Source organism: Mixophyes fleayi, unplaced genomic scaffold, assembly GCF_038048845.1.
Source record: "Mixophyes fleayi isolate aMixFle1 unplaced genomic scaffold, aMixFle1.hap1 Scaffold_3673, whole genome shotgun sequence".
NCBI lineage: Eukaryota > Metazoa > Chordata > Amphibia > Anura > Limnodynastidae > Mixophyes > Mixophyes fleayi.
Window position 1 is genome coordinate 1 of NW_027447662.1, and position 23,289 is coordinate 23,289.

General features: G+C 42.8%; 1 protein-coding gene across 1 annotated transcript; it reads right to left on the reverse strand.

The window, feature by feature from the left end:
- Positions 1–4,718: 4,718 nt before the first annotated feature.
- On the reverse strand, positions 4,719–22,823 carry LOC142132757 (tyrosine-protein phosphatase non-receptor type 4-like; the record flags this gene model as incomplete). The annotated part of the gene is made up of 9 exons (XM_075194441.1): positions 22,676–22,823; positions 18,582–18,736; positions 14,338–14,445; positions 14,130–14,172; positions 13,977–14,055; positions 10,540–10,584; positions 9,092–9,144; positions 8,381–8,501; positions 4,719–4,834 (listed from the first exon to the last, which is right to left on the reverse strand). Coding segments are annotated over exons 1-9 (853 nt in total), but the record flags the coding sequence as incomplete, so codon positions are not given.
- Positions 22,824–23,289: the final 466 nt, after the last annotated feature.

Here is a 23,289-nt window from a genome sequence, read left to right on the forward strand (position 1 = left end):
CTGCTGCTACATATTGCACAAATCAGTTTCCTTGTCTGACGATGGGTAAAGCAACACACAAGGTTCTGCACAAAGATTAAATAAAGTGATGTTCTAACACTGCGTATGACAGCGGTAATACATCTGGGGATCCAGCTATCTGGGAGGTGATCATGCTGTAGTTGTGTACTAACAATTAACGTACATCTGGATACATCTATGGATGTTATATGGGGTCTATTATTCTGAATGATTAGCTTTTGTAGCTTTTCTGGACAAAGGTGTTTTTCCATAATTCGGAGCATCATGCCCAAATCCTACTAGAAACATTAAAAAAGTCTGTTTCTCCACACAGCCCCTGGCATTACTCTGGCAGTGCTCCTCACATTGACTGCAGGAATAACCACGTCTGTGTATATGATATTCTCCTCATTACACTGCCTAGCAGAGCTCCTCACAGTGACTGCATTAAGAGCTTGCAATCTGGAATTGCTGAATCAGAGGTCAGATGTCTCCCGAAAGGGGGAAGAGGGTTAAACAGCAGCAATAAATAACAGTCTGTATTACTTGGTTGATATAACCAGTTTAATGGGAGTTTCCTAAATGCAGCGTTTTTATTGCATTGTCCGTGCAGGAGGTACGGTGCGTATATATAATCATGTGTTTGGAGTACGGTTTGTCCCAGTTTTTGGGGACGGTATATATTTATAATACATTAATGGATTCAGAACCTACTTTCACTGAAGTAAAAACAAAAAAAACTGAAGTCAAATTTATAACAAAGACGATCAATGTGCACAAGACACAAGTAAAACAGATGAAAACCGCTGGCACCGCGGGAAGGCTCTTTGCGTACAAGCGCTAAGGGGTTAACGAAGATGCTGCAGTCAGATGGATTATAGTAGATGGGAAAATAAAACCCCACTCAGTGAATCCAGTGATTTTACAATTAAATAATCAAATTCTTAGTAAACAGGAATAAAAAAGCCATGAATTCATCTGGTACAACATCCGCCACTCACATTACTGGGTGCTGCTATGGTCACCTCAGCTATTACAATACAAATTGCAGTCTAATGAACGTGGTCTCCACCTTCTGATAATTTTATTATACTGCATGCGGCCTCTGCAACTTTTACTAAGCACAACGCTTTTTTTTTCCTTCGCTTCCTATTGTGCTTGGTGTCTTTATATCACCGGAGAAAGGACACAAAGTCACTCACTGGATACAACTATATCTAATGCAGAGAGATAGACCCATCAGCCTGGTCACATGACATACGGAAAGCTGCAGGACGACGGGTACCGGCCAACAAACTAAAGTCCCCTGAAGGTGGACAACCCCTTTACTAGCTGCTGGCAAATGTGTGTAGATTGTGAGACAACGCGGCGGGAACTATAATTTACATCTTCATGATCTCAATAACGACACCTCAGGTTCCAGACAGGTGGATTATCTACTGCACAATAGGGGGATTTATTAAACAATAAAAAGCTAAACAACATTATTATACAGCATTTGCCACAATACTGTTAAAAAATAAAATAAAAGACTATCGTAAATTGGGTCATATGCTCGTTATATGACAGACACTTTAATCATTTGTAGCTTAATAAGTCACAGGTGGAATTGTCTTTCATAAATAAGGATGATCAAGTCATGTGTAACACTAAGCAGATTGGGGGGTGCAGCCTGTTTAGGAATCCCCCACATATTGCAGAGAGCATTTCTCTGACCGAGGTTACGGAGCTGTGGGAAGGGAATCTGATACAGAAATTAGCATCCTTATGTGACTTTAGATCGACTACATCCAAAAGCCGCAAATTACACTGCGAGAAGCGCGCTGCTGTCATCAGATGCAGGAGGAAGACGGCGCAGGGAGAGAGTAAAAGAGGATTGGCGCACAGTGTAATAGGCTCGGCGGTAATACTATAAGGACATGATAGTTATAATGAGCATAAACCTGCGCTGTGGTAATCCAGTCCGTGCCACTCTCACTGTTTTGGGACAAACCTAAATTACATTTCCCACCTTTCAATGCTTGTCAAAAAGGAAGCGTTTTGCACTGAAGGGTGCCCAAATATTTAAAGGTCCTTTGTTCAACTTCTGGTGTATAAAGCTGAGGAGGACAAAATGTACCCCAATGTCATAAGGCTGTATTGTGATCATGTATTTACATACTGAGGCTTCCATAGATAATGTACCTGTTCTGTGCATCACCCCAATAAATACACTCATCTGTCAGTTACAGTGGGGAGGGGGGATTACTAGCGTAACAGCCAGGAAAGGCGGAAGCAGCATAAGCCAAGTCAGAGTATAGGTTTACTAAAATTGTACCAGTCCTGATAGACATCTGGTTGATGCCACTCTTAGACTGATTGGCAGTGCCAAAGGTTCTGTGCTCACACATGGTGCAATTTGGGATGACTTTACTAAACGGACCACCCAAGTGTCTGTATGGATGGGCAGCATTAGACCATTATTAAGAGGAAATGTAAAGACTCAACATCACACTGGTGAGATTTTAAATAGGTAAACAGACACTAAGAGATATAGGGAAGGGAGAGGTCATATCTATAAAGTACATGACTTCATCAAACACTGTGACCAACATTCATTGTCATTATAAAACAGCCTGCACCCAGCCACATTGTACTGAATGACTTCATCTAATATTATACACATTTATATATCCTATATGCAATCAGTTCAGGAACCGCTGAAACGTCTGATATACAGAGATAGGAGAAATTGGATCAGACTCCTCTATAAAATCACTCATTACTGACAGAAACCAATGGGACACTGAAATCAGATTAATCTGTTACCAGAAGCCTCTATATCAGCAAAGGATAATTAAACAAGACCGATAAAAAAACATTTAAACACAGGAAGATCGACTGACTGTGAAACGCGTAGTTTGGAGAAACAACTCCCACAATACAAGTATCAGTCTCATGTGTGTTCTGGAGGTGAAGGAAGAGATCTTTAAAATATAGATGGGACACATCCAATGAAGATGGATATAGAATAAATGTATATATATCTAACTATCTGCCACATCAAAATATTGTACAACAAGACTCTTAGCATCATCTGCATTAAGAATAAACCATCCAGTCTTCTACTTGTGAGAAGTACGATGAACACAACCAGTCAGGTGGATTTACAAACATAATTGTGATAGTGCAATTGCTGGAAAGATTAAAGAGGGAGGATTATAAATTACAACAGCTGCTCACAGCAAACAAATATACACAACAAAGTAACCCAGAAAGTGTCACATCCACAGAAACAAGGTATAAAATAACTATTTATAAAGGGACAATCCTATATTTAAACACTAATAATAACTGTATACTCGGCACTCACAGAAGCAGCATATCTCTGACATTATAAACTACAGACACAGGCACAGAAGTATTTTCAGGACACTAGGGGGGTATTCAATTGTCAGCGTTAATGCTGAAAAACAAGCGCTCAAAAAATATTACCGTTTACGCGAAAAGCGTTAATACGGTAGTTTACTTGCGTAACTTCAGCTCGACGCTCAGGGAGCGGCGAGCTGAAATTCCGCGAGTAATTACCGTATTAACGGTAAGATTTTTTGAGCGCTCGTTTGTTAGCGTTAACGCTAACAATTGAATACCCCCCTTGGAGTTAGGTTTTATATTTTATAGGGTTTGTTTACATAATATTGCTGCGGTCCCCACAACATACGTATTAGATAAGTTCTTCTGTAGCCTTTATTTTTTTTTTCATGGATTTTAATTAAACAAAATGTCAATCATTTTCCCACCAGTGAATAAAAGCTACTTACCTGACATCTCTACTCTGCGGACAACATGAAAACAGACCCTACACCACAAGCTCGCAGTCTAGGGGCTAGATTTACTAAGCTGCAGGTTTGAAAAAGTGGGAATGTTGCCTATAGCAACCAATCAGATTCTAGCTGTCATTTTGTAGAAGGTACTAAATAAATGAAAGCTAGAATCTGATTGGTTGCTATAGGCGACATTCCCACTTTTTCAAACCTGCAGCTTAGTAAATCTAGCCCTAAGTGTCATACTGGACTTAGAAATGACCTTTGTTCCCCACATCATCATCATCATCATCAGTTATTTATATAGCGCCAACATATTCCGTAGCGCTCACATCCAACCTGTATCCAAACCCTGTTACATACAACTAAGAACCATCTCCCGAACACGCACATATCTCACACAAGACACAACGTTAATGCAACTAGACTTGTTTTAACTGTAAAAGGTTTTTCTACTGCGGCTCCGTTTCGTCAGTCCCTGCGTCGGTTGCTGTATTACACCAGATCCAATATAATAAACTGCTACCATCGTACAAGGCGAAAAACAACATTACACCGACATCACCTTGACTCCCAGTTCATTCCGTCCTTTCTCTGCCCGATATCTGCGTCTCTCCTCCACACTCATTACCCGCTCCCATTCCTGGTTATAGGTCTCTACCTCCCCCCATATTAAACCCCATTTACTGCTGTTAGTACTCGATAGTCAAGTTGTAACATATTGTCATTGTATTATTTTAGTAAATGGTTTATTTCACCACACACAGCTCTACAGCTATAACCAGTGAATGTAGCTCTCATTTATTAAAAAGGGGTTGTAGGGAGGCATGAAGGGGATCAGTGAGATACAAGTGACCCTACAGATACAGTACATGAACTTGCCCTGTGACGTTGTGGGAGACATATAACAAGTACTGTCTGGGAGAAGGACGCAGTTACTGACCCGGGCGTAGTGTAGCTCCACTCCATACAGGTCCAAGGTGCGGGCGGTACTCAGGTAACTGAACTCTGCCTCTGCTGGAGACAGACCCCTGAAACACACACACAACAAAAACACATCATCTACCATCAGGATTACTGATATTACTGATACACAGGAAATCCTAATGTGTTGTAATAAGTAAAACCAGAACAGTGATTTAATAGGAAAACAAAAGTGAGTGACAGATAATTAGTTTTAATTACACTTGAAATATTATTCCACAGATAATAACATTATATATATATATATATATATATATATATATATATATATATATATATATATATATATATATATACACACACACACACACACACACACAAGTTAACCCGTGCATGATACTCATGCATTCTAGTCAAATCAAGCTACTTAAGGTGTTAAAAAGGTTCTTGTCATGCATTTGGGCCTAGCCCACGCCTCCTCAGGGGAAGAGCGTTACTTCCCGACGCAAGCGCCCTTTTTTAACGTGGTTTTGTCCACATGTCTCCACCTCATCATTTTTCTCCATCACCTCATCCTTCATCTTCATCGCCACATCCTTCATCAAGCTACTTAAGGTGTTAAAAACTCCCCACTGTCACCCCCGGCAATCACCAACCACTCCCAACTGTCACTTCTCCTTCAAGAAATATATAGGTCAGTGTATAACTCTGCCCAGCAGGTGGCGCTGCAGCTTGGTTTTTTTTTTCCACACACGCCACTAGGCATTTATATAGTAGATTATATAATATATATATATATATATTAGGACTCTTCTACTTCTCGACACATCCATCCTGACATTGTTACACACGTGTCCAGACACAATGGCAGCAACATTTGGAAGGTGATGTAATTGATACTGTAATTCTCAGTGAAGATAATCTCATTTCTGGAGGCGGGTTGAGCCTGGTAACTAACCCACCAATGTTACCGCTGCAGGTTCCAGGTCTATCACCGCGCTCAGTTACTGCGGAATATAACGTATCATTCTCAGAGTTCTTATAGCGCAGTAAGTATTATGTGTATTCAGCAGTGGGAAACGCTGGATTCTGATATTATATATAAACGTAACATTTCTGCTGAGGTCGAACCCAAAATAGTTGAAGCTTAATAAAGGGCTGCACATAAACATACAACTGTGTGATAATTGGGGGTGTACCCAGAGATATGAAATACCTACACAAACCCAAACAGGTACTTACTCAAAACACCCAATATAAAAAAAAAAAAAGTACAGTTATATAAAACATCCAAGATAAAACGGATAAAAAATGGAACAATAGAAGTTAAAATCAACAGTTGATAACCCGTGGTCTATAATAAATGTACAGAAAGGATCAGGGCGATACTATATTAAACAATTTAACAAACGACATTTGTTTTATTTATTTATTTTTGCCAATCCTTAGAGTATCAAAAAAATGAGAACAAACTGCAATTTTAAGTCTAACCTTATTTTTGTTATTTTTATTTATAGATCACCAGCATATTCCAGGTGCTTTATAATTGGGGACAAACACTGTAATAAAATAAGAATAATAACCCTACAGCAACTATAAAAGCAGAGAGCAAAAGTTAATTATTTACGCTTATAAATCAGCTATTTGTGAGTCGTGTGTCTGCATGTTTTATAGAAGCCACGGAATGAAATGTTTATCCCACGTGGTCTACTGACCGAGAAATGTATATATCAGTTAGATGATCAGCTAAGAGTCCTGATAAATGTATACATCACTTAGATGGTCAGCGAAGGGTCCTGATAAATGTATACATAGCTTAGATGGTCAGTTAAGGGTCCTGATAAATGTATATATCACTTAGATGGGCAGCTAAGAGTCCTGATAAATGTATACATCACTTAGATGGTCAGCTAAGGGTCCTGATAAATGTATACATCACTTAGATGATCAGCTAAGGGTCCTGATAAATGTATATATCACCTAGATGGTCAGCTAAGGGTCCTGATAAATGTATACATCACCTAGATGATCAGCTAAGGGTCCTGATAAATGTATACATCACTTAGATGGTCAGCTAAGGGTCCTGATAAATGTATACATCACTTAGATGGTCAGCTAAGGGTCCTGATAAATGTATACATCACCTAGATGGTCAGCTAAGGGTCCTGATAAATGTATACATCGCTTAGATGATCAGCTAAGGGTCCTGATAAATGTATACATCACCTAGATAGTCAGCTAAGGGTCCTGATAAATGTATACATCACTTAGATGATCAGCTAAGGGTCCTGATAAATGTATACATAGCTTAGATGGTAAGCTAAGGGTCCTGATAAATGTATACATCACCTAGCTGGTCAGCTAAGAGTCCTGATAAATGTATACATAGCTTAGATGGTCAGCTAAGGGTCCTGATAAATGTATACATAGCTTAGATGGTAAGCTAAGGGTCCTGATAAATGTATACATCACCTAGCTGGTCAGCTAAGAGTCCTGATAAATGTATACATAGCTTAGATGGTCAGCTAAGGGTCCTGATAAATGTATACATCACCTAGCTGGTCAGCTAAGAGTCCTGATAAATGTATACATAGCTTAGATGGTAAGCTAAGGGTCCTGATAAATGTATACATCACTTAGATGGTCAGCGAAGGGTCCTGATAAATGTATACATAGCTTAGATGGTCAGTTAAGGGTCCTGATAAATGTATACATAGCTTAGATGGTCAGTTAAGGGTCCTGATAAATGTATACATAGCTTAGATGGTCAGCTAAGGGTCCTGATAAATGTATACATCACCTAGATGATCAGCTAAGGGTCCTGATAAATGTATACATCACTTAGATGGTCAGCGAAGGGTCCTGATAAATGTATACATAGCTTAGATGGTCAGTTAAGGGTCCTGATAAATGTATACATAGCTTAGATGGTCAGCTAAGGGTCCTGATAAATGTATACATCACCTAGATGATCAGCTAAGGGTCCTGATAAATGTATACATCACCTAGATGATCAGCTAAGGGTCCTGATAAATGTATACATCACTTAGATGGTCAGCGAAGGGTCCTGATAAATGTATACATCACTTAGATGGTCAGTTAAGGGTCCTGATAAATGTATACATCACTTAGATGGGCAGCTAAGGGTCCTGATAAATGTATACATCACCTAGATGATCAGCTAAGGGTCCTGATACATGTATACATCACCTAGATGGTCAGCTAAGGGTCCTGATAAATGTATACATCACTTAGATGGTCAGCGAAGGGTCCTGATAAATGTATACATAGCTTAGATGGTCAGCGAAGGGTCCTGATAAATGTATACATAGCTTAGATGGTCAGCGAAGGGTCCTGATAAATGTATACATCACTTAGATGGGCAGCTAAGGATCCCGATAAATGTATACATCACTTAGATGGTCAGCTAAGGGTCCCCATAAATGTATACATCACTTAGATGGTCAGCTAAGGGTCCCCATAAATGTATACATCACTTAGATGGTCAGCTAAGGGTCCCCATAAATGTATACATCACTTAGATGGTCAGTTAAGGGTCCCCATAAATGTATACATCACTTAGATGGTCAGCTAAGGGTCCCCATAAATGTATACATCACTTAGATGGTCAGCTAAGGGTCTCGATATCTCACCTGTGCTGCTGATGCAATTTAGCAATTTCCTTCTCAAAGTCCAGAAGTTGGTTGGGGATAAAAGAATAGTCCGCTAGGTACCCGGGCAGGTGATCTGAATGACTGTAGTCTCCTAGTTCAGCTTACAAGAAAGAAAAAGCTACTAATTAGATGTCAGTATGACAAGGAATAGGAAACATAAATACAATTGGGGAATGAACAGCGAGAGTACAGCTATAAATTCTCTTTAGGGTCTATAACGCAGTTTCTACACCCTCTCATCAAGATCTCTCAACAGGTTATGTTTTCAGGATTTTCATGTATGACAAAAAGTTTGAGGTTATTAGATTAGCTCCCCCGTGCATGATTAGGAAAATAGGGAAAACATGGTATGTTGATAAATACTGTAGACAAAAAAAATTCTAGTCCAGGCGATCGTTACTATGGTGGTAGAGTGTCGGAAATGGCACCCAAACAGCCGAGGGCATCAAGAGTAGGTGAGAGTCCTCAAAAGATTACACCCACAAATGCAGAGATTTAATATCTTATTAGTTTGAATTTAGATAGTGAGTAAATTGTTTTATTTATAAAAAAAAAATGTTACCGGGAAGAAATACATTGAGATTGTTCTTAAATACACTTTGGTACAGAAAGATCCACGATACACGTTACATGTATGTATCATTTTACAGGATGTACGAGATGTAAAGTAACTATTGTAGAAATACTTACATTGAACTGCATAGGAAGCCAACAGGGCGGCAGTATTGTACTGGCAGGGCAATCTGTAAGGATGAGAATAAAGGATAAGACGATAGACGATCTGTACAGACAGACTGAGCACTATAGGTACAATATTCGTATTATTCCACAATGGCCCCATCCTGCTAAGAAAATCTAGGATACTTCCCCCTCTTAAAACATTTTTGGTTTAAAATTAGCCTTTTAAAATAAAACCTTTATTGAATCATGTGATGTTTGACTTTTCTTGCCCATCAAACATTGGTACTCTCATGCCCGAGAGACGCTTTAGTCAACATCAAGATAAATGCAACATAGTGATAGTTTGTGACGTGTGAGTACCAGGGTTATTATATATAGCTGCTTGAAAAGAGCGGCCACTGTAAAGAGGGGGAGTGAACTTCGGACTCTTCAGGCTCCCGGGGAGTGTTGCCAAGTTGTGCGAGTGTGAAAAAGAGTGTGAGTGTGTGACATTACGTTGACAGATGTGAGGCAGAATCTAGGAATGTAGCAGCAGCGCGACCCAGAGAAATACTGATAACATTCTCTCTAAGATAAGACCTTGGTTAGAACCAGAGGATAAACCAAGCATTACTGTATTATATATTGGGGCTGTTGTCTAACGGTTGTTATTTATTAATATGGTGCCGCAGATTCCGCAGCGCCTGACAATCATACAGATATAGCAACCACGTATATACAATATCAGGAACGTGGGTACAGTTCAGCAGAATAACAAACGTATGAAATACATAAAAACACAATTCTCTGCTTACAGATGCAAACTGAGGAGCTGATTCTGACTACTGGAAAGTGAACAACCAATAACAACATCCTTCTGAGCTTCACTATATATAATATGCAAAACAACTGGAAATAAGAGTGAATTGAAAATTCTGCTGCATTTAAATATTCAGTGTGAAGAGATTCATCAGCAGGTCTGACGTGAGACGTTCATTGTAACAAGTTTAATGTCACAAACATTTCTGGGACACTCCAAAGTAGTAACCACCCCCCCTCATACATTTTTAGGCATTATCACCCTTCCTAGAAGTGTGATCTCACTTTCTCCAGAATGGAAGAAGAGGATTTAGACACAGATATAATTCAGCCGCATGTACTGTACACCGTATGGATGGTATTTCAGTTCTCCCTGACAGATAACTGTTGTGGGTACACATGGCTGGTAATTACATATATCCTATTTGTATACTGGGGTAAAGTGCCTGTCTGGCACTGCAGGAAAATTCTGCTCATCTGAGGCAGAAAATAAAATCTAGTCTGGCCCCCCCTCGTTACTGCCTCATCCTCCTATTTCTTACAGGAACATAGACACACTGAAAGCAATAATATATATATATATATATATATATATATATATATATATGCTGGGTTTATTTTACACTGGTTCTCTGGCCGTATAACAAGTGCCGACTTACCTCCCGGTGAGGACGTCCTGTTTTATCTGCAGAAAGTACTGGTATCTGGAAGGAGAGAGGGAAATCATGTCTAACCAGGCACACTTGTCACCAAGCTGTGGGATACTAAATACTGGTGGGAAAATGTGAGGAGTATCACAGTTCCTGCAGATAGTCACAGTTCCTGCATTACACTGGCTGCCAGCTATAGAAACTGTTAATGTGACTCCGTGATTGCGGCTACCGCATCTGGCTGCGTGACCGCAGAAAGCTGTTTTAGCGCTAAAAGTGCTAGATAAACATATCAAATGTACACGTTTAAAATGTAAATTGATAATTAAATCGCATTAATATGATTTTCTTTCCTAATCCAGGATTCAAACTACCCTCATTCCCATTTAGTGTTGCAGTAAAAATGTTACTTAAGTCTGTTGGTATAAAACTGTGGAAAGCACAATATTTTTAAATGACTAATGCCATGTTTTATGAACCATGGGATGTGAAACCGTAGACCAAGTCAGACCTAGAAATTTTGTGAGAGTGCAGTGGAATTAGGTAGTAATAACAGGCCCCATTCATCAAGGAATGCAAAACGAACGTAATGTGCGTTTTTGTTTTTCAAAAACACTCCGGCATCGAGTATACGGACGTCTGTATTCAACAAGGAACGGATGTAAAGATACATCTGTTGATGACCATCAGTCTAGGTCCGCTCTGCTCTAACAGACAATACACTGCAGGATACGTCCAATACATATGTGAAATATAAAGTCTCAATGGAACGCACAGGAAAAAAAAAAACGATTCAATTAATGTCACCTGTTAACAATATAGTCATTAATGATAAAATGTTAAAAAATAAAGGTTTTTTTTCTTCCAATTTTTTTTTGCAATAAAATACATTTATTAGGATGTTATTAAAGTCTATTGAACATAAAATGCATTTTTACAGATGCTGCTGATTACAACCACGTTCTAGCTGTATACAGCAGTATAGCGCTATACACAGGAAAACCGCACAGATAGCGCTATACACAGGAAAACCGCACAGAAAGCGCTATACACAGGAAAACCGCAGATAGCGCTATACACAGGAAAACCGCACAGATAGCGCTATACACAGGAAAACCGCAGATAGCGCTATACACAGGAAAACCGCACAGATAGCGCTATACACAGGAAAACCTCACAGATAGCGCTATACACAGGAAAACCGCAGATAGCGCTATACACAGGAAAACCGCAGATAGCGCTGTACACAGGAACACCGCACAGATAGCGCTGTACACAGGAACACCGCACAGATAGCGCTATACACAGGAACACCGCACAGATAGCGCTATACACAGGAACACCGCACAGATGGCGCTATACACAGGAAAACCGCACAGATAGCGCTATACACAGGAACACCGCACAGATGGCGCTATACACAGGAAAACCGCACAGATAGCGCTATACACAGGAAAACCGCACAGATAGCGCTATACACAGGAAAACCGCACAGATAGCGCTATACACAGGAAAACCGCACAGATAGCGCTATACACAGGAAAACCGCACAGATAGCGCTATACACAGGAAAACCGCACAGATAGCGCTATACACAGGAAAACCGCACAGATAGCGCCATACACAGGAAAACCGCACAGATAGCGCTATACACAGGAAAACCGCACAGATAGCGCTATACACAGGAAAACCGCACAGATAGCGCTATACACAGGAAAACCGCACAGATAGCGCTATACACAGGAAAACCGCACAGATAGCGCTATACACAGGAACACCGCACAGATAGCGCTATACACAGGAAAACCGCACAGATAGCGCTATACACAGGAAAACCGCACAGATAGCGCTATACACAGGAAAACCGCACAGATAGCGCTATACACAGGAAAACCGCACAGATAGCGCTATACACAGGAAAACCGCACAGATAGCGCTGTACACAGGAAAACCGCACAGATAGCGCTGTACACAGGAAAACCGCACAGATAGCGCTATACACAGGAAAACCGCACAGATAGCGCTATACACAGGAAAACCGCACAGATAGCGCTATACACAGGAAAACCGCACAGATAGCGCTATACACAGGAAAACCGCACAGATAGCTCTATACACAGGAAAACCGCACAGATAGCGCTATACACAGGAAAACCGCACAGATAGCGCTATACACAGGAACACCGCACAGATAGCTCTATACACAGGAACACCGCACAGATAGCGCTATACACAGGAACACCGCACAGATAGCGCTATACACAGGAACACCGCACAGATAGCGCTGTACACAGGAACACCGCACAGATAGCTCTATACACAGGAACACCGCACAGATAGCGCTATACACAGGAACACCGCACAGATAGCGCTATACACAGGAAAACCGCACAGATAGCGCTATACACAGGAAAACCGCACAGATAGCGCTATACACAGGAACACCGCACAGATAGCGCTGTACACAGGAACACCGCACAGATAGCGCTGTACACAGGAACACCGCACAGATAGCGCTATACACAGGAAAACCGCACAGATAGCGCTATACACAGGAAAACCGCACAGATAGCTCTATACACAGGAACACCGCACAGATAGCTCTATACACAGGAACACCGCACAGATAGCGCTATACACAGGAAAACCGCACAGATAGCGCTATACACAGGAAAACCGCACAGATAGCGCTATACACAGGAAAACCGCACAGATAGCGCTATACACAGGAAAACCACACAGATAGCGCTATACACAGGAACACCGCACAGATAGCGCTATACACAGGAACACCGCACAGATAAACAATGTTACAGGAGACTCCGAGGACATAACCACTATAACTCAGTAGGAGACCTTGGAAGAAATCGCTCCACAATTATTTTGTATCCAGGGAACAGGCAGCAGCAGAGATAAGTGAACAAAGAGGACAATTGTCATGTTAACCCTGAGAGCAATCAGCGTTTTACATGTGAAGTCTGGTGTAATATTATAACGTAACTGTGGAAATGGTTTAAAAGGTACCGACTAAAAAACATATCTCCGTTGTACACTGATAATTGTTCATGTATAATATAAAACTGCACCATCAGCCTAGAGAGAATACGCTGCAGGTTACAATCCACCCAAAAGCTTACGCTTAGTATTGGTCGGTATTCACCATGTTTATATAACACACAGATTTGTACTTACCTGGGATCTACAATCTCCTGTGTACTTTGTGCTCTGTTCACATACAGTGTTACAATGTGGCTGAGTGTGAATCAGACCAACATACCAAGTATAGGGGAAACCATACTAGACTGCTGAACGCTTTGGGGTCCCCGGTGAATGGTACATTCCAAGTAAGTAAAACTTCTACTTATGTCTTATCATAGTAAACCTCACCCAGTGGAGACAACTACCCCACTTACAAACGAGAGGGGCAGTTGTTCTGAGATCCCTACCTTGTGTATTCCTCTTGTAATTTGCTGGGGTCACAGACGAAAAACTTGACTCTGAAGTTCAAGCTGTGCGGAGATCCCCCTGTAATACAGAACTTAGTGAGTTGTACATCGGGATATCAGGGAACGGACGACAAGTACTCAGAAGTCACTAACGTTTCAGCTGCTTCCGGATTAGTTTATTTGGGTCCAGCCACTTCTGTAAAACAAAAAATAAAATAAGCCAAAAACTAAAACGTTTACCGAGACTGAAAAACATCAATGAGAACAGACAGACTCTGAGCATCCATCAGACACCGCTACATAGTCTATAACACAGAGTTATGTCCTAGGACGGACAGACAGACACAGAAAACATCCTTACGGGGTTATCAGAGGAATCGTCAGCCAACTGCAGTCCAAAATAGTCTCTCTCGGTCAGATCAAGGAACTTGAAAACTAAATCTAGCAGAGTTTGTCCATGATCGTGTTTCTGGAAGACACAAAACATTCCCAGTGTGACTAGTAAGAGATCAATAAGACGACATACTGGCGTAGAGCCCCCCCTGCCAGACACTGGGGGGCAGCTGGGATCTAGTAGTATATTATATTATATTATGTGCTGTGCTGAACAGCCCAGGGCTCGGCTAGATCAGCACCCAGTGATATAAAGCATCTCAGTGCTGAACACAGTGAATGAAAACTGCAGGAAAATACAATTCTTGGAAACAGATGGCCGAACGCCGATCACTGACCATGGTCAGGACATGTAGCATCATTGTAGTGTTAGTGCTCACTCACTGTGATCCTCCAGGAGAGTGATAAACAGACTTCTTCCAGGGAGTAGACTAGTGAAGGGACCCCCAACCATTGTTGGGACACGTCTGACCCTCGATACCAGGACACCCGCTGCTCATCTACCATACAACCATCAGCTGACAATATCAGGGCAACTGCTGCCCATAAGAGGAGACCTGTGCACGTCCACAGCACATACCTAGATATCTGCCACCTATACCAGGGGACATGCGCACATTATCCAGCCATACAAGAGGAACTAAGCCCATCTGCCACGAATACCAAGGGACCCATATGCCATCGGTACTGGCGGATCTGTTGCCATCACCAGGAGAACTGTGCCCATCTGCCACACATACGAAGGGATCCGTGTCTGCCTGCTGCCTCTAACAATGGGATCAGTGCTCGTCTGGCATCCATAACACTGGGACATTCGCTTCCCTGACACAAACACTGGGACACACACACCTATGTGTCATTAACACTGTACTAGGCGTTATACAGGGATTTGGGGGTGACAGCAGAAAAGTCTTATTAATTGCATTTCATGTTGTACTTGGCTATTTTTATGAATTTGGCATTAGTACTAATCTGGCCTCTCTATATGGATCACTAAGGATAGTGCACCGTCCATGGGAGGTCATTCTTTAGTCTGACAAAATCTTATGCCCCCGTGCAGGGTACAGTGACTCTACCAGGCAGAACTGCCCTACTATATATTGTGCAATTATTACGAAGATTTACATGAAATATATATATATATACAATTATCATGTAAAGGGACAACAAAGAGTTATAAATATATTATGCCTGAAGGGAACAGCACAATGTTTTGGGGGCTGTAGTAAAGTGCTTGGTACAGAATAGGATTAACAAAAAGGAGCCAATGCAGTCACATGGTGCAACGAGCAATAATGTGATTTGACCAATAGCAACCATGGATCAGCTTGTGTGGTGCAATCCTATTAATACAATCTCTGCTCTGATTGGTTGCTATGGGCGTCCTACAGACAATAAATAATCCTGATACACACAGACGCTTTCTGCCATCCAGAAACTTTCCCTTAGTTGCAGAATCTCTGGAGAGACGTATTTGCTGACAGCCCCAGGAGATCAGTTACACAGGGCAGGGGGGACACATATTTTAGGCCATGGACTGTTTTAGTGTGGTATCAACTGTCCACATTATACATAAACCTTTACTTCAATTATTATCTAGCTCTGCTGTATACAGGTGCTACTATGAGATAACCTTGATAAGTGGCTTTAATTGCCCCTTATGTAGAAAAGAACATTAACTGCACATATTTGAACAGCAAAATATTAATTATTAGTGTTAATTATTAGGGATAAATGTACTCCTACATATCTTACAGCTCTGTGTCAAATAAATGCAATATATAAAATCTGTCCTTTGTCCAAGGGCATTAATAACGCTTCCGAACGCTACCGGCAGTATGGGGGTCATACGGTGGTCCATGGTCTGCTAAGAGTCACACAGAACTGCACTGTACTTATAACAAGCATTTAATGCTTTTGAATTCTGCAGGTAACGGTGAAAGTGATGAAAGGTGAACATTTGTCAGTGTACGTCACTGTCTACAGACTTACATGATTGTTTGGCCTATTAGTGCCACAGGGTGTTTTAAATTCTTTGAGAACAAGAGTTAAACAATATAAAATAACAGCAGCATTGACAAAGATTTAGGGGCTCATTCACACAAGCGAATGACCTGAGAAAAGTGCCCTGAAAACCTCTTTTGAAGATAAACATAAAACACAACCGAGAGAGGAGACTAGTACAAGAGATTTGTTTCCAGCCGATCTCTGTGGAATTGTTATCAGCTCAGAGACCACTGAGCAGCTCCGACCTCTCGCGCTGTGTGAGACGCAGTAAATTTGTCCTGTTGGGGTGCAGCCTGGTAACATGTTACATAGTATAAACCTCTACATGCAAACTAGACTGTTATCCTCCATACGGCGGTGGGAGAGAGCACGGTGCTGGACTGGGAAATGACCACCGATAAAACTAGCTACGAGGACACACTGTCTAGTCAAATTAATATTTTATGTAGCTTTGTATAATCTAAAAATATAAATCCACAGCACAGAAACATGTAAAGTGTCTCAGGCGTGGAACCTGCCTATGGATCCCAGGACATCTGTTTTTTTAATATTTAGCAAAGTCTGTGTATTACGGAGCTGAATGATAAACATGAAATAACTGAACAGCAGGCGGTCATATTAGGAGGGAGGAGCCAGACAGTGACTGACAGCTGGGCAGACTGGTTTCCAGAAATACAATGCTGATTGGACGCTTTACATAAAGGGGTGGAGCCAGTGATGTCACAACAACTTAAATTCCTGCAGACTCTGCTTCTTGTCCTTTATCAGATCCCATTCGGACATCAAACGTAATGAAGTGGGGAGATAATACTTTTCGTTGTTGAGAGCAGCGTTGGAGTATCAGGGTAACACTGAACAGTGTATTTTGCCTACGTAGGTTCGTTTTACCAAAGTATTGCTGAATTGAAGTAGTTATTTTGTACAACTATTCTTTACCCTATTGGCACCACTGTCCACACCTGCAGCGTGACCCACGCCTGAGCCGCTAATGCCAGTGATGTCATACACAAATACTGAGCATATGTGGCGGCAACAGGTAAGGCTGCAAAAGGAGTGCACAGGTGCATACTGTAACATATACCTCCATACGAGCGTGCGTATATCTCCCAAATGTCCTGATTTTGGCAGGACAGTCTGGAATTGTGGATGTTGAAAAGGGGAGGAGCTTACCCGGTAATGGGCGGAGCTTTGCACAGAAGTAGGCGGTTTGTAGCTGAAGGTGGGCAGATAGGGGGTGGGGCTTATTATGTCCGGATCCTGCTTGTGCGCCTCCTCTGCACCTCCCACTAAGACTCACATCGTTCCATCAATGTATCTATTGGACCACTAGGGGCACTGTCCATTTGAGTTTAACACACTTGTTGAAGTTAAATAATTGGATGAGGGCGGTAATCAATAATTTCTGTACACTAACATCGGTTGCGATGAGATTAATACACAACCGACCAATAATGTTAGCAGCTAACAACATACAAATAAGTTTAATCTATTTATTTAAGTTAATATAAAATATGTGTGCTAATTAATGTTTCCAACATATTGATCATTGCACAGAGTTTGGAATCATTCTGTCTGCAGTTACATGGTAACGTTTCCAGTATTATTTATGCAACATTTGCACATTGCAAACGCTCAGTATAACGAATATTACTTTTCATATAACAACTAGCAACTCCAGAGATGTCATAAAAGAACTGGTTTATAAAGTTCTAGAGGCCAGAGCCTGAGGATGGACACCTGGCCACACATGGCAAGATGAACCCCACCTCAAGGAACAATGACCAGAGGAATCAACCAATGGGGCGTCAGGTACTTGGGAAGTCATGACCCATCGACCTATGGATGTGGACCTCAATACTGTAACATTGTAATGACTATACAGTGTATACATTGTTCACCTCTGGCTTGGAAACCAGAGCGCTCTGAAAGAAGCTTGTTGTTGGTGCCGACCGCACAGGCGTATGCATGCGATATTTTGCCCTGTAATCTATGCTGCGAATAAAACCTTTGTGCTTTGGAACCACAGCGATCAGAGAATGTTTAGTTTATATACGATACATACAAACTTATCACACTTTACATCTTGTGCTCATACTAATGTGCAGATAAATCACCTGTTCTGTGTGACTGACGTTTACCTATAGTGATAATATAGATTATGCCCCATTGCCCGGGGTGTCACAAGCTGCACGCGGCTTTACTTACATTCACACGGAAAGCTTGTACAGAGTTATCCAGGAGGAGAATGCTGCACACCACCTCTGTGCTCTGTCTGTCTCGGGCCTGCTCCGACGCGCGCACATTGTAGGTTCTGCCAGCAGGCAATCGGAAGCGTGCGCTCATTACTGTCCACACAAAGTCTGGGGAAAGGGGAGAGAACAGGCTGTGAAACATGTGTACCATCCACACAGACACCGAACATGTGTACCATCCACACCGACACCGAACATGTGTACCATCCACACCGACACCGAACATGTGTACCATCCACACCGACACCGAACATGTGTACACCCCACACCGACACGGAACCTGTGTACACCCACACCGACACGGAACCTGTGTACACCCACACCGACACGGAACCTGTGTACACCCACACCGACACGGAACCTGTGTACACCCACACCGACACGGAACCTGTGTACACCCACACCGACACGGAACCTGTGTACACCCACACCGACACGGAACCTGTGTACACACACACCGACACGGAACATGTGTACACACACACACCGACACGGAACATGTGTACACACACACACACACACACCGACACGGAACATGTGTACACACACACACACACACACACCGACACGGAACATGTGTACACACACACACACACACACCGACACGGAACATGTGTACACACACACACACCGACACGGAACATGTGTACACACACACACACACCGACACGGAACATGTGTACACACACACACACACACCGACACGGAACATGTGTACACACACACACACACACCGACACGGAACATGTGTACACACACACACACCGACACGGAACATGTGTACACACACACACACCGACACGGAACATGTGTACACACACACACCGACACGGAACATGTGTACACACACACACCGACACGGAACATGTGTACACACACACACCGACACGGAACATGTGTACACACACACACCGACACGGAACATGTGTACACACACACACACCGACACTGAACATGTGTACACACACACACCGACACGGAACATGTGTACACACACACCGACACGAACATGTGTACACACCACACCGACACGGAACATGTGTACACACACACACCGACACGGAACATGTGTACACACACACACACCGACACGGAACATGTGTACACACACACACCGACACGGAACATGTGTACACACACACACCGACACGGAACATGTGTACACACACACCCGACACGGAACATGTGTACACACACACACCGACACGGAACATGTGTACACACACACACCGACACGGAACATGTGTACACACACACACCGACACCGGAACATGTGTACACACACACCGACACCGGAACATGTGTACACACACACCGACACCGAACATGGTGTACAACACACACCGACACCGAACATGTGTACACCCACACACGACACCGAACATGTGTACACACACACCGACACCGAACATGTGTACAACACACACCGACACCGAACATGTGTACACACACACCGACACCGAACATGTGTACACACACACCGACACCGAACATGTGTACACACACACCGACACCGAACATGTGTACACAACACACCGACACCGAACATGTGTACACACACACCGACACCGAACATGTGTACACACACACCGACACCGAACATGTGTACACCACACCGACACCGAACATGTGTACACACACACCGACACGAACATGTGTACACACACACCGACACCGAACATGTGTACACACACACCGACACCGAACATGTGTACACCACACCGACACCGAACATGTGTACATACACACCGACACGAACATGTGTACACACACACGACACCGAACATGTGTACACACACACCGACACCGAACATGTGTACACACACACCGACACCGAACATGTGTACACACACACCGACACCGAACATGTGTACACACACACCGACACCGAACATGTGTACACACACACCGACACCGAACATGTGTACACTCCACACCGACACCGAACATGTGTACACTCCACACCGACACCGAACATGTGTACATACACACCGACACCGAACATGTGTACATACACACCGACACGGAACATGTGTACACCCACACCGACACCGGAACATGTGTACACACCACACCGATTCACCCGAACATGTGTACACACACACCGACACCGAACATGTGTACACGTGTACATACACACCGACACCGAACATGTGTACACCCACACCGACACGGAACATGTGTACACCCACACCGACACCGAACATGTGTACACACACACCGACACCGAACATGTGTACACCCACACCGACACGGAACATGTGTACACACACACCGACACCGAACATGTGTACACCCACACCGACACCGAACATGTGTACACCCACACCGACACCGAACATGTGTACATACACACCGAACATGTGTACACCCACACCGACACCGAACATGTGTACATACACACCGACACCGAACATGTGTACACACACACCGACACCGAACATGTGTACATACACACCGACACCGAACATGTGTACATACACACCGACACCGAACATGTGTACATACACACCGAACATGTGTACACCCACACCGACACCGAACATGTGTACATACACACCGACACCGAACATGTGTACATCCACACTGACACGGAACATGTGTACATCCACACCGACACCGAACATGTGTACATACACACCGACACGGAACATGTGTACACCCACACCGACACCGAACATGTGTACACCCACACCGACACCGAACATGTGTACATCCACACCGACACCGAACATGTGTACATACACACCGACACCGAACATGTGTACATACACACCGACACGGAACATGTGTACACACACACCGACACGGAACATGTGTACACACACACCGACACCGAACATGTGTACATACACACTGACATGAAACAAATAGCAACATTGTGTTTTATTACTCTTATTAGTACTGGAGTAACTACTGCGGTTTATTGTATAATTACCACACCACAATTAACACAGAATTACAATGCTATAATTATACAGTTTAGTTTATTAAATATGTCTCCCTGAAGGTGTCTTATATTCACCTCCACCGTCAGAGGACTGTACTTTATTGTGCTGTTCACGCCCTTCTGCAACTTTCACTAAGTCTACACATTGTCTATTTCTGGTGCCCGGGGATATGACACATCTCTGCTGCGCTCTCTGCATTGGACACATCTGAACCCAGAGGAGCAGCTATGTGACATATACCAGCACAGGGAACTCAAATAAACAGAAAATATGAGGATATGGCCGACACGCTCAGCAAATAGATGGATTTACCAACAGACGTAGGTAGACATGTACAAGACAATAGACAAATTACTTTTCAAAATGGACAACACACTTTACAGCAATACCCAAAATACAGAGAGCAATAAATCCTACTCAGCTTGAATGCAAACATACGGTCAAGATATAGGAAGCTTCACATATACATGAAAGTTACCAGTTGCATAATTAAACAAAAGCACAGTGGTTAGCATTGCTGCCTCACATCGCTGGGCTTGCGAGTTCAGGCCCTATCTGTGTGGAATTTGTATGTTCTCCCTGTGTTTTGAGTTGATTTCCTCCAGATACTCTGGTTTTCTCCCTGGCCCAAAAACACTGCTGGCTGCTGACTAGAAATGGACGGACGTAATTGTGTGTACATGTGAGGGAATTTAGATTGTAAAAATATTTTCATTTATTGCGGAATTATTCACCTGGCCGGATGCAGTATAACCAGGTGATTCCACTGGGTGACACAGGCAGATACTTCACCAGAACACTGCAAAACAATAATGTGATACTAAACATTCACCAGCTAACTCACGTAAAACTGAGTGTTACTGTGGATTATAACCTCTGCGTCTGTTACACAGGGAGCCCTGTGTGTGTGATTCCAGGGGAAACCTAGTACATACAGCACAATACAGGGGTCTGAGATGCCCCCCGTGGCGCTGACAGGGGACACGACAGGTACATACCACACTTTGCTATGTGCATGGGTTTTTTTTGCTCTTCTTGTCTTCCTATCTCTACATGTGTTTATCTCTTCCTGACAGGGGACACGACAGGTACATACCACACTTTGCTTGGCATGATCTACAAAACAGCTGCCAGTATGTTCCTGCAGTACAGAAGTCGGCTGAGCAGAACATGTGTTTAAACTTCCATTTCACGCCCAGAACGTTGTACCCATGTAGTGTAAACAACATTACGCAACTGTGAGCTGGCTGCTCTCCAACCGATCCGTATCTGATTATTTCCCCTGTGGTTTAGAAGGATAAGAAGTCAAGTTGAACTACTTCCTAAGTGAAAGGAAGATGGGATGTTTCCCTCAAGGAGGGGCAGCGCCCAGACGCTTATCAGCGCTAATGTCAACACTGTCTGCAATCACACTTCCTGCAACTGTGCAAAGTACAAACAGGGCTGGAGCACAGGAGACGGCAAACTGGACGGATTCTGCATTACAACCACTAGGCTTAAAAATAATGTTCCTGTATTTAAACCTCACCCCTTGTAATAAGTAACTTGTCACTACACCCTCTGTACAAGGGTCACCGACAAGCCCTGCTGGGGAAACTCTACTGTCCCACAGAACATTGCCCAGAGGTGCTCCTATTGGAGAGAGCAGGGCGGGCATTGTACTAGACTGTAGGCATGGAGAACATGTCCTAGTCTGTATGTTCATGTGCA